At 36.7% G+C, this 16,801-nt stretch overlaps 1 protein-coding gene across 1 annotated transcript in view; it reads left to right on the top strand.

Annotated features, from left to right (window-relative positions):
- Positions 1-16,801, top strand: part of LOC445626 (basement membrane-specific heparan sulfate proteoglycan core protein) — a 46,720-nt gene that overhangs the window by 4,492 nt on the left and 25,427 nt on the right. Inside the window, exons 2-21 of the mRNA XM_018811298.2 lie at positions 5,003-5,234; positions 6,716-6,825; positions 7,123-7,184; positions 7,932-8,113; positions 9,412-9,467; positions 9,848-9,906; positions 10,216-10,523; positions 10,628-10,747; positions 11,130-11,258; positions 11,603-11,792; positions 12,122-12,240; positions 12,530-12,651; positions 12,972-13,190; positions 13,564-13,749; positions 13,894-14,012; positions 14,524-14,659; positions 14,818-15,045; positions 15,263-15,403; positions 15,842-16,033; positions 16,583-16,762. Coding sequence (XP_018666843.1) covers positions 5,003-5,234; positions 6,716-6,825; positions 7,123-7,184; positions 7,932-8,113; positions 9,412-9,467; positions 9,848-9,906; positions 10,216-10,523; positions 10,628-10,747; positions 11,130-11,258; positions 11,603-11,792; positions 12,122-12,240; positions 12,530-12,651; positions 12,972-13,190; positions 13,564-13,749; positions 13,894-14,012; positions 14,524-14,659; positions 14,818-15,045; positions 15,263-15,403; positions 15,842-16,033; positions 16,583-16,762 — 3,090 coding nt within the window. The remainder of the gene's footprint in view (positions 1-5,002; positions 5,235-6,715; positions 6,826-7,122; positions 7,185-7,931; positions 8,114-9,411; positions 9,468-9,847; positions 9,907-10,215; positions 10,524-10,627; positions 10,748-11,129; positions 11,259-11,602; positions 11,793-12,121; positions 12,241-12,529; positions 12,652-12,971; positions 13,191-13,563; positions 13,750-13,893; positions 14,013-14,523; positions 14,660-14,817; positions 15,046-15,262; positions 15,404-15,841; positions 16,034-16,582; positions 16,763-16,801) is intronic.

Here is a 16,801-nt window from a genome sequence, read left to right as displayed (position 1 = left end):
CCAATTATGGCCCATATCATATTCTAATTATGCGGCGAACAAAGTTCACCAAAAACTCAGTGAACCCGATACATATACCTGACTATACTGTCTATAAGTAGCGGAAAATTGCTTTAGATTCGCTTATAACATAATACAACATGAAACAACGAAAACGACCGCCGTGAGAAAACGCTTATAGAAAATGACCACTTCTATCCTGAACCTGTGTTAAGAACGGCTTAGCGTATTTTTCCATATGTTTCTCTACTACATCATAGGTGTATAGGCCACATTAACGTTATAAATAACAAAATAGTAAAGGCATGTAAAGTCGGGTGGGGGGAGGTGGGACACCTTTTTATTCTATTTTCTCGTCTCATTTGTTGGTAAACAAAAAACAATTAAAGAATTATGAAACCGTATCCTCGGAACTTCCATAGACCGTTGTTAGTTGTTTAAAACACGATCAGGATATTTGGATATTATGTGTTAAAGGTGTCCCATCTTTCTCCACCCTACTATATAGAGAATCTTATTAAACTAATGCTGCCTAACGTTGATCATTGAGTTTACTTTTGTGACCTCTACGGTTTAAGGGCACGTGTTAAATCACTCGGAAAGTCTCCTTACCTTTGATCCGTATACAGAGAGCTAGTGTACTTAGTGCTAAATATAGACTAGGCAATAAAACAAATCGTATTTGACCAACCTGGCAGTTGAGTTCGGCAACAAAGAGGAAATTACGGATCTACCATTTAACGCATATACGGTGCTTCGAATAAGCGTTTAAAAGTCGTGTTGTACTAATTAACTAAACATTGTATAGTTTTTACAAGTCTCCGTGATAACGCAGAATAAATACATATACAATAAGTTGGGGTAAGATTTTCATTCTTTTTATCGTGTTACAACTCGGGCAACAAGTAGCAATTATAATTTATAACAAATACTTGCGTCAAAGATACTCATCAGTAAAATAACAAGTTAAACGTTGAGCTTAAATTTTCTATTTTCATTTAGGAGAAACATGTTATAACGGCCGTATAGCTTGTATAAAACGTAACAAAATATTTCAAATCCTTCTGTAACACATTCCTTCACGCGTCTTCTGCAACACATTCGTGTATAGTATTAATACATTACCAACAAGGCGTGCCCCAACTAGTTTATTTAACGACAGTGGGTCAGGCTTTGAAGAAAACGCCGCGAAATTCGTGTAAAGTTCAAGTTATGTCTGCACCACAATAGTTTCTGTGTTTAGTTAGGACGAATACAAAGCGTGCGTGAAATTCCTTACAGTTTCCTGCACAGAAGATAAAGTCAATGCTACGACTGAACAACTTTTTAATAAAACTGCTTTGGGAAATAAATATTTTAATTTTGACATCACATTTCGCTAAAAGAGCATTTACTAACCGTCAAGTTGATATTATGGCCGTAGCGTTGATTTTATGATGTTCTTTGTTGGTTCAATTAATTTAATTTTTACTATCGTAAACCAAAAGTTTAAAATATTTGTCTTGTATAAAACATATAGAGTGGGGGGAGATAGGATTGTCATCCCATAGACCAATTGTTTAAAACACGATCAGGAAATTTAATTATTATGTGCTAAATGTGTCCCATCTTCCCCCGCCCCTACTATATACTTATACCACTACGCCAGACGTTAAGAGCATTGCAACACGTCGTGTATATATTATTATTTTAATATTTTTAATATATTTAAAAACTCAAGATAAGAAAACCCAACGTGACTTTGTGAAAACTAGTCATAATAAGAATGTAAGTTTATTACAAGGTTATGTTTATCAAACACTCCCCAAATATTGGATAAGGGGTCTTGTTGCAACACCAGGGTGGTTCATGATAAGATGGGATGGATTTGCGTCTTTGGCTTCTGTTTAGTATGTGGTATATTCTTTCAAATAGGAATCGTAATATTTTTTAACTAGTCGTTTTATAAAAACTATTTACAAAACGTATAAATGAATAATTTTAAAAATGAATGTTGCTTATCAACCCTGTATTGCGGGGCTACGACAGTCTTTATAACACTGGTGGTGTTCTGTTTCTTGCACCTCATGTCAGCTTACGAGTTCTCATGTATGTAACTTTGTAGTTGATGCAAACTTATGATTCCTTTCCCTTATTAAGTATATGTTATTGTAAGATGGGACATGTTTTTATTTGTCGCCCCGTTTGGTAGTAAACAAAAAAATTACACAATTATTTAACCGTACGTAGGCCTCAGTACAAACACAAATTGATGAGATTTAGTGGCTAACTATACACCAATGGGAATTCTTTGCATATAGCGTCACCCAACTAAACCACAATAAGTCTGCAACCACAAACACCTGAAGCAGCAAATTAACCTTGACTTCAACTTGGCATTGCTACACACGACTTAACCACTAAACCCTCGCCTTTGTTTTCACCCGAACCAACTTAACTTTGTGCAGGAGGGAGTTAACTAATAGATAAATATAGCCTTTGGCACGAAAATAGAATAAGGGATCTTCCATTGTATAGATCCTGTTTTGATGATCATCTATATTTTGTATTACTTTGGGGTAAGATGGATACCGTTAGCACATAATATCCCGTATTTCCTAATCGTGTTTTTAACAATTATCAACGATCTTTAAAAGTATGAAGATACGATTATACAATTCTGTAAATTTTATTTGATCAAAGCCAAATGTGACGATAAAAGAGAACGAAAACGTGTTCCGTTTTACCCCCAACTGCTATAACTATAGCGCAATGATTTTTATACGGTGGACAAGTACCAAGCCCACCAACGACTTAAACATGAGTTACGATAATGGGTTAGTCAGCATCTGTTGGGCAATCCTTATTTAATGTCAAAATCTAAACTTAAAACAGGAATTATGAATGCTTTGCCCCGAAGGTTGTGCCTTATTATAAAATTATGTAGCATTTAAAGGAAATATTAAATGAACGCTGCAAATCATGGACTTCTGCATTTATTTTTAATATACACAATATGGGTGAATTTGCGTTCGTATGTAAAAAAACGGTTGTATAATTCCCACTTTTTCTTTCGTTTCCTGCTGGTGTCCAATAAGCTCAGTAAATATTTGCCGAATCAGCGTATTTATATTATAAGGGTGCAAACCTACAACTTACCTATCACGGGCAGTTGGTTTACAATTGAGTTGCAACATATGGAAAGTACCAGATCTACTATTATTGCTTCGTCAGTTACAAAGATAGCTTTGGCAACGACGACAATTGAATTGGTTCCTTTTTGTTTTAACCTTTTTACCTTTCTTCATCTTCGAACACGCGGCCCTTATATGACGTCATAATATTCAATATTAGGTCATAACAAGGCGCAATCGTTTAACCATTGTGACGTAACAGAGTAGTTCCCGTGCAGTTGTTTTCCTTTATGACATCATAACCAATTTCTGCGTTGCCGATTGTTATAGATAACCCTCACGTTCGTTTGCGGGATTGTTTCGAAATAGGCAGGTCTGTGACGTCACAGAACAAATATAATGAAGTTATCGCGTTCCCATAGATATGCTTGTGACGTAGCAATGAATGAAACTAAACCATTGTGTGTTCACAATCGACTGTTGCACACTATGTGCGCTGTGTCATTTCAACTGCGATTTTTTAAACTATTCGAGTTTCCTTGTTTTTATTGTTTGAATGCATACGTAACAATAGCAGTGTGAGTCATAAGTGATCGAGACGACCATTGTTCAAATTTCGTTCCAGCGGCTGCTCTTCTGATTTAACAGCAAACCACAGAAATGTTGGTTCACAGTCCACTTCCTGGTAATGTTACCACTCGACCGTGGGTTTGAACCATAAATCTTCGGGTCTTAGTTGCCACTAATATTGTCTATTTATAGAGTTGTGCAGAAAATGAATGAATGAATGAATGAATGAATGTTACTAATTTATATTCTCGTCGCAGGGCAACGACAGTCGTTATAACACGGCCCTTATTATGTTTTCACGGTTGTCTTTTTATACACAAAACATACATAGTGTATTCAACACCTCATGCTCAATGTCGAGTTATAACATTGGTGTCTTTTTATACACCAACCAAACATAGTGTATTGACCCACAATCTTTGATATTTTATACATATCACCCCACACAACGCTATATCCCCATCAATAGAAACTTTTTCCACAACACATAACTTCCCACGTTAGACGAACCAGACACTTTACTTTTCCTTCACAACCCAACATAAGCCATCTTGGGATTCATCGCCTCCCGCGAGGTTTTCAATAAATGCGTGAAATTAAGATTGTCTAGAAATTCTGCCGCTGGTCCATAGAAACTGTAGAAATGGGAATATATAAATGGTTTTTGGCTTTTTTGGAGATTGTGTTTTTATGCCACCACAAAGCGTTTTTGATCCACATACTTGGTCCATTTCATTGCAACCTATTCATTTTAAAATAGCAACAAATGTGTATAATTTTGAATACGGCAGCGGAGATCAATTATTAAAGCAGCGAAAAGATGCTCAAAAAAACACGCTAATAATAGTCACTAATCCAGGTTTACCGAACAAAGGTCTCACGTTTTTATTTTAACCCTTTCCCCGACTTTACCTCTTTATTTAGTCGGGTTCAAGTCAATATAAACAGAGAGTGCTCGTCCAAATTTGTTACGGTAGACAGTTGTAATAGATGATGGATGGATTCGCAGGCTATGAGATAATCGTGACCGGGGCCTGGACGATTATAGCCAAAACATCTTCTTGTCAAAATAATTAAACCGCATAAGCTAGTGTAATGTGCGTGTAATATCGATGCTACTGTATCCGGGCCGCGAGGCGGCACCCTGGGTGTTGGGGTAATGGACCATCTCTGCCCAAAATCTCAGGTCGCATATATGACGTGTCGTGCGTAGAACCTTATTCACGCAAATAAAATGCTCATAGAGCAGTGCAATGCTCATAGCGACAAAGCAATGCTCATAGCGGTTGCCATTATTAAACTTATATATTTTCCCACAGAACCGAGACGCTGTGAGACAAGCCCTACTAGAACGCCGTTCGGTTCATCTCGATCCATTTTTTCGGGAACAAGCACTGATAAGAAGCAAACGACAAGCTTCGGATTTTCTTTCTGATGACGAAGATTTATCGTCGCTAGATGGCAGTGGAGATGACTCTTTATCAAGGCTAAAAGTAGCGTCTACTCCAACCCCTACCCTTGAATATAATGTGGCATCGTCTACAGATTGGGGTAAGAAGAGATGTTCATAATAATAATAATCATGACAAACCCCGAATAAATATTAAATAAAAATTATTACATTTCCATGTTTTGCGCGGGAAATTTGATTTAAAAAATTGCTGTATTGCCGAATTTTGAAATCGAATCCAAAAATAATTTGTGGTTTATGTTTATGGTTAATTTGATAACCTTTATGTCCCCGCTTTGCCAATGTTGCGCTCCAAAGTTCACGGTAAATGAGACGTTACGGTTTTGGGCATGGCAATAAAGTTCAACTTTCTGTCGCACCCAATATAACACTTTTCATTGACGAGAATCGTTTCCGATGTTTAGAAACCCGATATCAAGTTTACTTACTGAATGAGATACCTTATCAATACTGTGAATAGACCTTTGTGGGACTACGTCTGGACAATGTGGCGTTTTATTCTTTAACAATGTACATCTCTGTTAAGTTTGTAACAACTAAATTACTGTCCAAATTAAACAACCTTTAAAACCGCCCGATTTGTTTTGGATTAACTTATCATGAAAACAATGTCTGGCAACCGCTATTAGCACTGCTTTGTCTACGCACGTCTAAATTTATCCTATAGCTGAAACCAAGCGGATTTTAACGCATTATAATAACACATGAGACTTATGATGTAAGCTTGTAATTGTTACACAATTAGCTATACGCACAGCAAAACATTGAAATTATCACATGCAAAAAGTGGTTTATAAAAGAGATTACACAAAGCACTTATTAATATCTCTTTGATGTTAATCCCTCTTGTATATACAACATAATTGTACCCTTCCTACACTTTACAAAAGAGAAATCCTTTTGAATAAAGCTGGACGGATATCCTCCGTGTGTTACCACCCAGCGTATAAGACATTGAATAGCACTACACCTGTGGTGTTGGGTTTAAATTAAAGTACCCACTTAACTTGGTCCTTGTGTTGGTTTCCTATCCAGAAACATTAGACTTATAAATGTTAGTCTTTCTTAAGTGTGAGGTTTTCTTTTGAAATAATGACATCATCGCAAGACAAACTATGGTATATACTTTGCCCTGATAAGTAAACACATCAGTCTTAATTGGACAAGTTTGGTACACACCTTTGGCCCTTAAAAGGCAATACTTATATGTTGTAAAGTGATCATACATTACTTATGTTGTGTATATATGGAACATGTTATATGTTGTCATTGGTTATGTTGAAAACCATATACGGTGTGTCTGGGAAGTTACACTGACTAACACAGTATTGATAGATAGAATTATTATACCATTACAGAACAAACTTGTTTTTAAGTCCTGACATTACACTCAGCAAACGGTAAATTGAGTCACTGTAAATAGATGATAAATATTACGGATTGTTACTGTAATTTGAAACAATATGCATACAAAACTAATAAATAGGTTTAATACAATCTCATACACAGATTTATTACTGCATTGTACATGCCTGTTACTTACTTTTATAATACATTATAGGATGGTACAGAACAAAGATTAACTTTCTGGATTCCATTGAATACAGTCCAGCGCTCGCTGATTATCACACAGATGAATTTTTGGAAGTTTCCGATCAAATTATGGTTGCGGTAAGTTGCATAACTTGTGTTTTTATAAATTTGGATGAGTTTCACCGTTTCTGTATATGCTAAACATTAGTAAATGTTATCCATACACCTCATGCTCACTGTCGAGTTGAAATATGGGTGTCTTATACACCATATACACATGGTATGTTCTATTTATACACCTCATGCTCACTGTCGAGTTATAACATGAGTGTGTTCTTATAAACCAGATACACATGGTGTAATTTTACACCTCATGCCCAATGCAGACTTATAACATGAGTGTCTTTATGTTTGTATAATTAACTTATGTTTCAGATTGAAGAACATTTAAACAACTATATGGGAGGTTACCATGAAGCAACTCCACTAATGATATTGTAAGTTACACAATAATTGGATATATCATCTGTCAGTTATGTCACATATATATCTTTAATTACAAAGATTCTTTATCTCATTATAAGATAATTACAGAAAAGGGAAATTGTTAAAAGACGATTAGCTCAGTTTGAAGTCATTTTTCTAGAAAATTGTTGATAAATGCCCGAAAATTTTAATCAACATAATTTTTCTGTGAGTCGGAAAACGTACATTTCCTAAGCTAAAATTAACTGTGGTTTGCATTTTTTAATCTTATTTAGTTGTGTTTTGCAACTCTGTTATTTTTTGGTTGAACTCCCTTTTAAGATTGTGTTAGTTATGGGGTAAACAGGACGTAGACAACTTGAGATTTGAGATTGCATCTTAAAAGCAGGAAAACCACATGTATGCGATGACGTAATGTTATGATAATTATTTACTGGCTCAAATGATTTAAAAGCTTTACTATAACAGTGTTTTGTCTGTGCCTGGGAAAATTAATATTAAATTAAGGTTTTACTTGTAGTTAAACTTTGAGGTGTAAGGAATAGTTTATTAGCCTATGTTAATATGTCTCAGTAAAGAACATTTAGGGGGTGAACAGGAGAGGTTACCACCGTAATAGGATGTATTTATTTTTAGTAAAATTAATTAAATTGGCACAGTTTATAAAAATGCTCAATTGGTGAAAAAAAGACATATATTCGCTGTTTTGTGTTCTCTAAACTATTATGAATTTTAATATACCAACTTTTTCCATACAGTATGAAAGGTGGTGATGTTTACGCCATGGTTGATGTCGGCATGTGCATGGGGCAATCCATTGATGAGGTCACGGATGCTTTACAATCGCTCGTTAGAGACGGAATGATTGGGTCGTTTCGGGTCAGCGATTCTGGGTTTAGTATCCGACAAATTGGGGTGGACAGTGGACGTGTTGAATGCGGTAAGCTTGAATTTGAAGCTACAGTGTTAAATTTCTATGTTTACTTGTAAATAAATGCTAGGACAAGTCTTGGCATGTAGCACTAACGTGCAGGAATGTATGCGTTCGTTTTAACACTAAGTTGCAGACAATGCTGCAAAGTGGTCAGCAATTACAGTTCTATCCCATCTTAAAAAAAAGTGTCAATTATTCACTTATTCAATGCTACAAAACTCTAATTACTTTTATAATTACAACCCCTTTATGATACAGCCATTACAGTCTTAGTATCTCAAGCATTTACAATCCACTATTAATGTTTACATAAATTACCAAAACCCACATTAGCTTAATACTGCAGATGGAATTGATTCCCATACCCACATTATTGAAATATTTACATACTGACCTAAAGCATTCAGATAATAGTAACACTTAACCCCCATGCTCTCCCTCCTAGGCATCAAGCATTACAAACTCAAATGGGTAATTTAATAGGAAAATTTAGTCTAAACTTACTCAACACACTTGCTTGTATAGACACCTGACCACACAGTTTACCCTATTTCATCTTATAGAACTTGGGTAATACTAATAAAATATATGGTGTCACCAATATCAGCCCTGTTCCCAAAAAGCACGCTACCATGCCCATGTTTCCACCCATTATATAACCGATCCTTGTTTGTCAGTGAATCAATTTACTCATAATGATGTTTTTATCTAGTGGTAACAAACCAATATTAACTTAACCCTGTTTTCAATGTTTAAGTGTCATCCCAGATCCACTTATGTAACTGAATGCTTGAGAACAAACAGGTCTTGTTTACCAACCTACTATAGAAGTGTATACAAGATACAATCTTGTGGCATATCCCACAATAGATAATCACTTGATTAATGTGATTTTAAAGGGTGGATTGTGGGATACTGTGTTTAGAATGTACATACACAACACAACTTGTTGTACATCTAACCTAACAAAGGTTTTTTTTTTAAACTTCATGCTCACTGTCCGGTTATAACATGGATGCCTTTTTATACACCAGACGTACATGGTGTATTCATACACCTCATGCTCACTGTTAAGTTATAACACAGGTGTTTTCTTATACACCAGACATACATGGTGTATTTATTCACCTCATGCTCGCTGTTAAAGTATAACATGGAAACTTTTTCATAGACAAGATTGGAAATATTTTTGCTCACTGAGGGTTATAGTGTAGGGTGTCTTCTTATACACTTTTTTGCCATTAGTATAAGTTAAAAAAGACATATGTAACTGACATGCCTAATAACCATGTTTTTTGTTTCAGCCCCTGGACCTGTACTTGAATCAACCACTCCGGCTCCCGCCTTTGAAACAACTTTGGTAAGCATTAGTATTAGATTTTTTGACATCAATACTGGGAAGAACAGATTCTTCGGATTTTTTCATGGGATTGGAAATTTAGGTCATGCAACAATACAGATATTGGGTAGACGTATTTATTATTGGGCAAGACACTTAATGGACATTGTTCCAACTTCCAACCAAGTGGTCACTGAACAGTTGTAGCACTGTAGCTGTTAAGGTAATGGGTTAAACTCCAGGTTCGATGGTTTGCCTCACTGTAGGACCTCAATTAGATCAGAATTATTATTTGTATTTATTGTGTTAGTGTAATTATTTTAGGGGCAGCCCAATTTTCAGTTTTTGTTTGGCTAACATACATAACACATATCACTAAAGCAACCTCCATATTCATTCAGATTTACACAACCACCACCACCACAGAAAGGACTCCACCATTACCAACTTTTGACCTCAGGTAAGATACCCAAATATGTGTCTCATAAAACATTATATGTATTTTAGAAATAAGAAAACAAAGAATACTTTTTCTTTTATTAAGTAAGATACTTGGTAACTCGTAAGCTGGCAGGAGGTGTTCAGAACACTTGTGTTTAACGAATGTTGTTTTCTAGACACGCGAGGAAAACGCAACTTACATTCATTTATTATATTTAGAGTTTTTTTAAAAACTCTTGTATTACAATAATATGTAACAGTGCGTAAGCATAAAACATTATATAAATCTACTTAACATACACTCAAAACCTTTTCTAATTCCTTCCAGCACCACAACTCCACCCCAGGCACCCCAGACCACCACCTATTACCCAGAGAGAAGTACAACCTACTTCCCTGAAACCAACCCCCCCTTTATCCCCCAAACAGCCCCACCTTTTGTAATTGAAACAGTCCCACCCCCCTTTGTACCCCAAACCACCCCACCCAAGCCCCTTGTCACGAACCCCCCAGGTCCCAGGTTATGCCGTGCTGACCAAGCTACATGCCGTAATGGCCAATGTATCGACCGAAGCTACATTTGTGACGGCACTGCTGATTGTTTGGATGGAAGTGATGAACCTCCTACTTGTGCTGGTGAGGTTTACTAATATGTTGAACTTGTATAGCTATTTCCTATTTCCAACTTATCCCATCTGGTTATAAAGAGCCATTTCCAATTTATCCTATCTCATCCACAGTAACCAACAATTGTGATCCTACGGAGTTCTTATGCGTTGGCACGGGTGTTTGTGCACAGAAGACATGGAGATGTGATGGCGATAATGATTGTGGGAATAATTATGATGAAACAAACTGCCGTAAGTGATTACTGATTATGTTATATAGGCATTGTGATGTATGAACCTATTTATCGGAGCATTGTTTCGAGCAACGACAGTCGTTATAACACGGGTGTTCTGTTTTATAAACTTTGTACCTGCTTACAAGTTACCACATATATAAATTTGTGGGCGAATATACATTTTTTAGTGACAATTTGGATGTCCATTAGTGACCACTGGGTTTGAGCAATTACCGTTAAGTGCCTTGCCCAAGGAAATATACGCCCACAATAATAGTAGTGTGAAGCCTTAAATTTTCAATCATTTTATTACTGATGTAGTTTTTATTTTAACTTTCATTTAAATAGAACTGGGTTATGTTATGAATTGTCCATTGAACATCCACTTCCTCCAACAGCCACAGCATCCCCAGATGCAGCTTGTCCTAGCATGCACTTCCAATGCAACAGTGGTGCATGCATTCCTTCAAGTTATCAATGCGATAATGAACGTGACTGTGATGATGGATCAGATGAAAATAACTGCAGTAAGTTTATTGAATACGAGCGGTGTGAATAACTTTCATATTGCAAGTGTATTCTTGGTATATTTGTTGGTTTTAACTGCTGTCTGACTGTTTAAAATACAGCTAGTATTCTCAAAGCGATCTGTAAAGTTAATCTGTAAAATCTTGGTTTACACATTAAAAATCAAAAGTTATCCACACATAATAAAAATATCTAAACCCTGCAATAGCTTCAGCAACTCAACTGTGGGTATGGAAGTGGCAGCCATGAATAAGTTACTCCAAGATCGCACTAATGATGATATAAATTAGTAAACCAACCAAAATCATGTCTGCACCACCTTTTAACACTCTTTCTCTCATAGGACCTCCGGTGGTAGTTTCTCCACCAGAAAGATTTGTTAACGCAACACAAGGTGACACTGTTGAGTTGTTCTGCGAAGCCGTAGGGGTTCCCACCCCCATTATATCATGGAGGGTGAACTGGGGTAACGTACCACCCCCACCCCGGGTTACCATGACAACCGTTGGAGGGAAAGGAGTTCTAACTATAAGGTGACGGTTTGTAACGCATGTCGTGTGTGTGATGTGAGGTATATAACAGGGAGGGCTCTTTACATTATATTGAAATTAAACAGTTCTTATAACAGTGACTGGGTAAAGCATGCATGAGACTTGTGATATATTGATCTAATATTCTAATATTTAACTGCTACAATTTGTTATTATTTTTGTTCTTAGTTCTGTCTGATTTAATAAAGTCTGTGTCAAGTATTTTTTGCTTGAAGAATAAAAGTAACTTCTGCATGATAGCAAAAGTGGCAGTAATAGACTACTCGACATTAATATATCTTTGGTATGATTAACTTATACTTATTTTACAGGAAAGTAAAGAAAAGTGACCAGGGAGCTTACACATGTGAAGGGATTAATTCCCAAGGAGCAATATTTGGTCGTCCTGATGCGATCTTGCAAGTTACTGAGGGTGGCATTGAGAATGGAGGTACGATCTTTGTTATTGGTACTGTTACACTAATGTTATATGTCTCCTTAATACATCAAAGATACAATGTACAACAAAGTAGAATGTTTATTATTTTGTAAATGTTCTGTGTTTGCTACTGAACAGGACATCAAAGTTGCTAACAGCCATGCTTTTTAACCAATGCCCTTTTATGTATTTTATTTTAAGCCGGTAATATATAAAATACTTATTTCGGTAAAAGATTGCTACATATTCATAAATTACCATAAGATCTCAATCAGATTTAAAACATAACTTACATTCCTAGGTTCAGAGATAGGATGCCCAGAAGGTCAGTTCAGTCCAACTGGAAGTCTTGATGATTGTACAGCATGTTACTGCTTTGGTGTTACCGACCAATGCTCTGCAAGTAAACTGGAGTTTACTGAGGTGAGGAAGTGGTAATGGTTTGTTGTAGGGTGATTGGGATTATAAAGATGGATGGAGTGTGTTCTGTATGGGTAAGGTCTGATTGTGATCCAAGCCATGGAATCTGCAACTATAATTGTAATACATGTATAACTATAAGGTTGTTTTGTTGTGTTGAAACCAAAATAAACACCGCATCCAAATATGTAAAAAATCTGGAATGCTGTTTTTAATTATTTTCCCACTATCTTATGTTATGTTATAGCAACTGCCATTGCAGGGCTACTTGAAGATAAATAAGGTAGTTCTTGTAAATATTATCTAACATTATTCCCATACAGATTGGTATTGAATTCACGCAACCAGATGACGACCAGGGTGTCACTCTTGAACCAAAGGAAAAATCTACGAACGGTGGTCCCCCTCCCGACCTACCTGTCACATCAAACCAAATCTTTACCAACCCAGCAGCTAAAGAACTTCAACTGATCGATTTATCGAAAAGATTTCTTGCAGCTGCTCACTATTGGAGCTTGCCTGCACAGTTTGTGGGAGCTAAGGTACGCTACATTCATTTTTACTTTATTTATATTTTCAGTCTTGCGTTTGAGTCGCACTTTACATTAACTGGTGTGTTAAAGTAAGTTGGTAATGGAGTGTGTTAATGTTAATGAAACAGCTGAATATGTGTATGGTACACAGCTGGGGTCTTGGGTGTTATTGTTAAAATGCAGTTAAACCTGTTGACTTATATTTTAGTAACTTCATTGATTAATGTGGCAAATGCAGCATACTTGACCTTGCTTGTTTGCATAGACACCTAACAGCAGAGTCAAAGCTATTTCAAGTCATTACTAACATTACACCTATGGTTAAAGTTGAAATAGGATTTCCCTATCACTTACTTTCTAATTATACAATATATTCATACAGATCAACAGCTATGGTGGAACATTAGAGTTTTCCTTTAGTTATAACAACTCCTACAACTTTACCCCACGACCCACTAATGCAAGTGATGTAATATTGGAAGGTAATGGAAAGACATTGGTTTACCATCATGATGGACCCGCACCTAAACCGGGAGTGAAGAACCAAGCAAATGTTTTGCTTACTGAGGTAATGTGACTTGTCACTTTTAAGTTGACCACACTAAACTCTGAGCTGTACATAACATTGTCCTTGGCTTCAGCCGCTGTTGTCAGCAACCCACTATTGGTATATGCTTGCTTATACAAAGCTTATAAAGTATTTGTTGTTCAGGATAAATGGAAGAATGAAGATGGAAGTGATGTGAGTCGTGAAGACATGCTGGGTGTGCTCGCTAATGTCGATCGGATATTACTAAGGACTGTTTATGATAACTCTATGTTAAGTACTGGGTAAGTGGGGTGTGATGTAGTTGTAGACCAATTATTAGTCAACAGCGAGCATGAGGTGTATGAATACACCATGTGTGCCTGGTGTATAAGAAGACACCTATGTTATTACTGGACAGTGAGCATGAGGTGTATGAATACACCGTTTGTGTCTGGTGTATAAGAAGACACCCATGTTATAACTCGACAGTGAGCATGAGGTATATGAATACAATATGTGTGTCTGGTGTATCAGAAGACACCCATGTTATTACTCGACAGTGAGCATGAGGTGTATGAATACACCGTTTGTGCCTGGTGTATAAGAAGACACCCATGTTATAACTCGACAGTGAGCATGAGGTATATGAATACATCATGTGTGTCTGGTGTATCAGAAGACACCCATGTTATTACTCGACAGTGAGCATGAGGTGTATGAATACACCGTTTGTGTCTGGTGTATAAGAAGACACCCATGTTATTACTTGAAAGTGAAAATGAGGTGTATGACGTCAAATATCTTCCTTCTTAGAATTGGTGATGTAAAACTGCAAGTAGCACGAGCACCATCCCCTAAGTTACCAGGTGAAGAACAACCAGCTGGATCACTTGCATCAATGGTGGAGGAATGTGAATGCCCACCTGGATATACTGGCTTGTCTTGCGAGGTTAGTGTAATACGTTTCATTATAGATACAACTAAACCAGTGGTTTCCAACACCGTCTTAGTCCGGGGCTGCTCCGCGTTAATTTTTAATTGGTTGCCAAATATCTTACTTTCTGCTAAGCGTTTTTTAATATGGGATCACACCTTGCATTATCACAGCTTTGTGACGAGGGTTACATCAGAATGAGAGCGGGTCCCGTATTGGGTCGTTGTGTGCGAGAAACCCCAGCCATACCCATATGTGATACGGGGTACACTGGCCCCGAATGCACCGAATGTGAGGAGGGCTACACCCCATTTGAAGGAGGTTGCACGAGGTACCCTGGGACTTACTGTGATGTGGCAGGAAGCATTGGAGTTGGGGTTGGTCGGCAATGTAAATGCAAGGTTTGTAATATATTGATTTATTTAAGTTACAACCAGAGCTTTTCATTTATTTTTAATTTGTTATAACGAATATTGTTTTCTATGATATAGCAAAAAGAACTTTAGCCTAAATCTCTGGTTTCATATCGTGTCATGCTGCAAAACCTCACCCATGTAAAATAGAAATAGCATATTCTATATACTTGAAAGCATAAAAATCTTATACCATCCCCCACAGGCCGGCTGTGAAGGTCCACGTTGCAACAAATGCAAACCTGGTTTCTACTACTTGTCGCAAGACAATCCTGATGGATGCAAACCATGTTTCTGTATGGGTGTCGCCGATACTTGTGAAAGTTCTACATGGAACAGAACACAGGTGAGAAAATATGTTTGTGTTGTCGTTGTCGCTACCAGGTATAACATAGTATATAGCAATATAGGTTATTCATTATTCTGATAAAGCCTTATTTTGATTTGTTTTTATAGACATCGTACTCTGATATATATAATTATGTTTATATTGAAAGGTTTTAGAAGTTGTCAAAATTGTCAGCCATTCATAAAAAAAATAGAAATATTATTATTTTTTAAATCATTACCACTTCCCACTACATGAGAATAAATAAGTTACATTCATTTATTCAGGTTTAAATCATTTATTAAATAAAGTATGCTACATGGGCATTATCCAAACCACAAACAAATTACAGTTCACACATGGACATTATCCAAAAATTACAGTTCACTACATGGACATTATCCAAACCACAAACAAATTACAAATTACAGTTAAATTAAACAAAATTCCCCCTAGGTGTCGCCGAGTTTTCGAAGTGGGGATTATTTCATCCTGACCAATCGGCTTCAAGCGTCACGCTTCCATGATCACATCACGTACGTTAAGTCACTAGATGGCACTAGACAACCTGTGGTCACCGCCCACTTGAACCTGCTACCATTAGATGTTTATTACTGGATGCTGCCTGAAGAGTTTGTGGGGAATAAGGTCGGTGTAGCTTGCATAATATATGAAGATTTTTAACCTAAAGTTTTAGGCATAAACCAAACTGTTTGAAAATAAAGACATTTATATTGAAAAATACAAGCTGTTATTTTTGGGCTAACTGAAGTAACTTATTTTATAATAGTGGTGTACTGATTAATGTGCCTGCTCCTATGTGTATAACACCTGTATTATACCAACTGTCATTGCCCCGCCACTCGTGAATATATTAATATTACATTAGTGTTGTTTCTCAATCCTGAGTTACCATTAAGAGTTATCGTTATCTATATAAAACTGGCCATAATAGAATGCAACCTAGCTTCTGATGTCATTGAAGACTGTATCACAACTGTTATGCTTGTGCTAATACTGAAGTAACTTATTTTATGATAGTCCGACGCCGTGGCTTATTAGTTAATGTGCCTGCTTCTATGTGTATGCAACAGAACAGCATTATAACAACTGACGTTGCCCCGCCACGCAAGAATAAATAAGTTACATTTGTTCATCAATATAAACATCTTATAAAACCATAAACATCTTATAAAGATCACATCATATGGAGGAAGATTGGACTTCACGATCAACTACAGTGAGATCGAGGGTGCGCGACCTATCACTAGAATCGCGATCGCAAAAATCACAGGAAATGGAATCACGCTGGTTCATATGAGCGACACTCATCCACCACCAGATCGTGATACAAGATTCGTGATTGAGATGGTTGAGGTTGGTGTGGTTTACTCCCTGTTTTAACTAGAAAATATC

This window comes from Ciona intestinalis, chromosome 3 (genome assembly GCF_000224145.3).
Source record: "Ciona intestinalis chromosome 3, KH, whole genome shotgun sequence".
In the NCBI taxonomy this organism is placed as follows: domain Eukaryota; kingdom Metazoa; phylum Chordata; class Ascidiacea; order Phlebobranchia; family Cionidae; genus Ciona; species Ciona intestinalis.
Note: the sequence above shows the minus strand (reverse complement) of the source record. Positions and strands in the feature narration are given on the sequence as shown.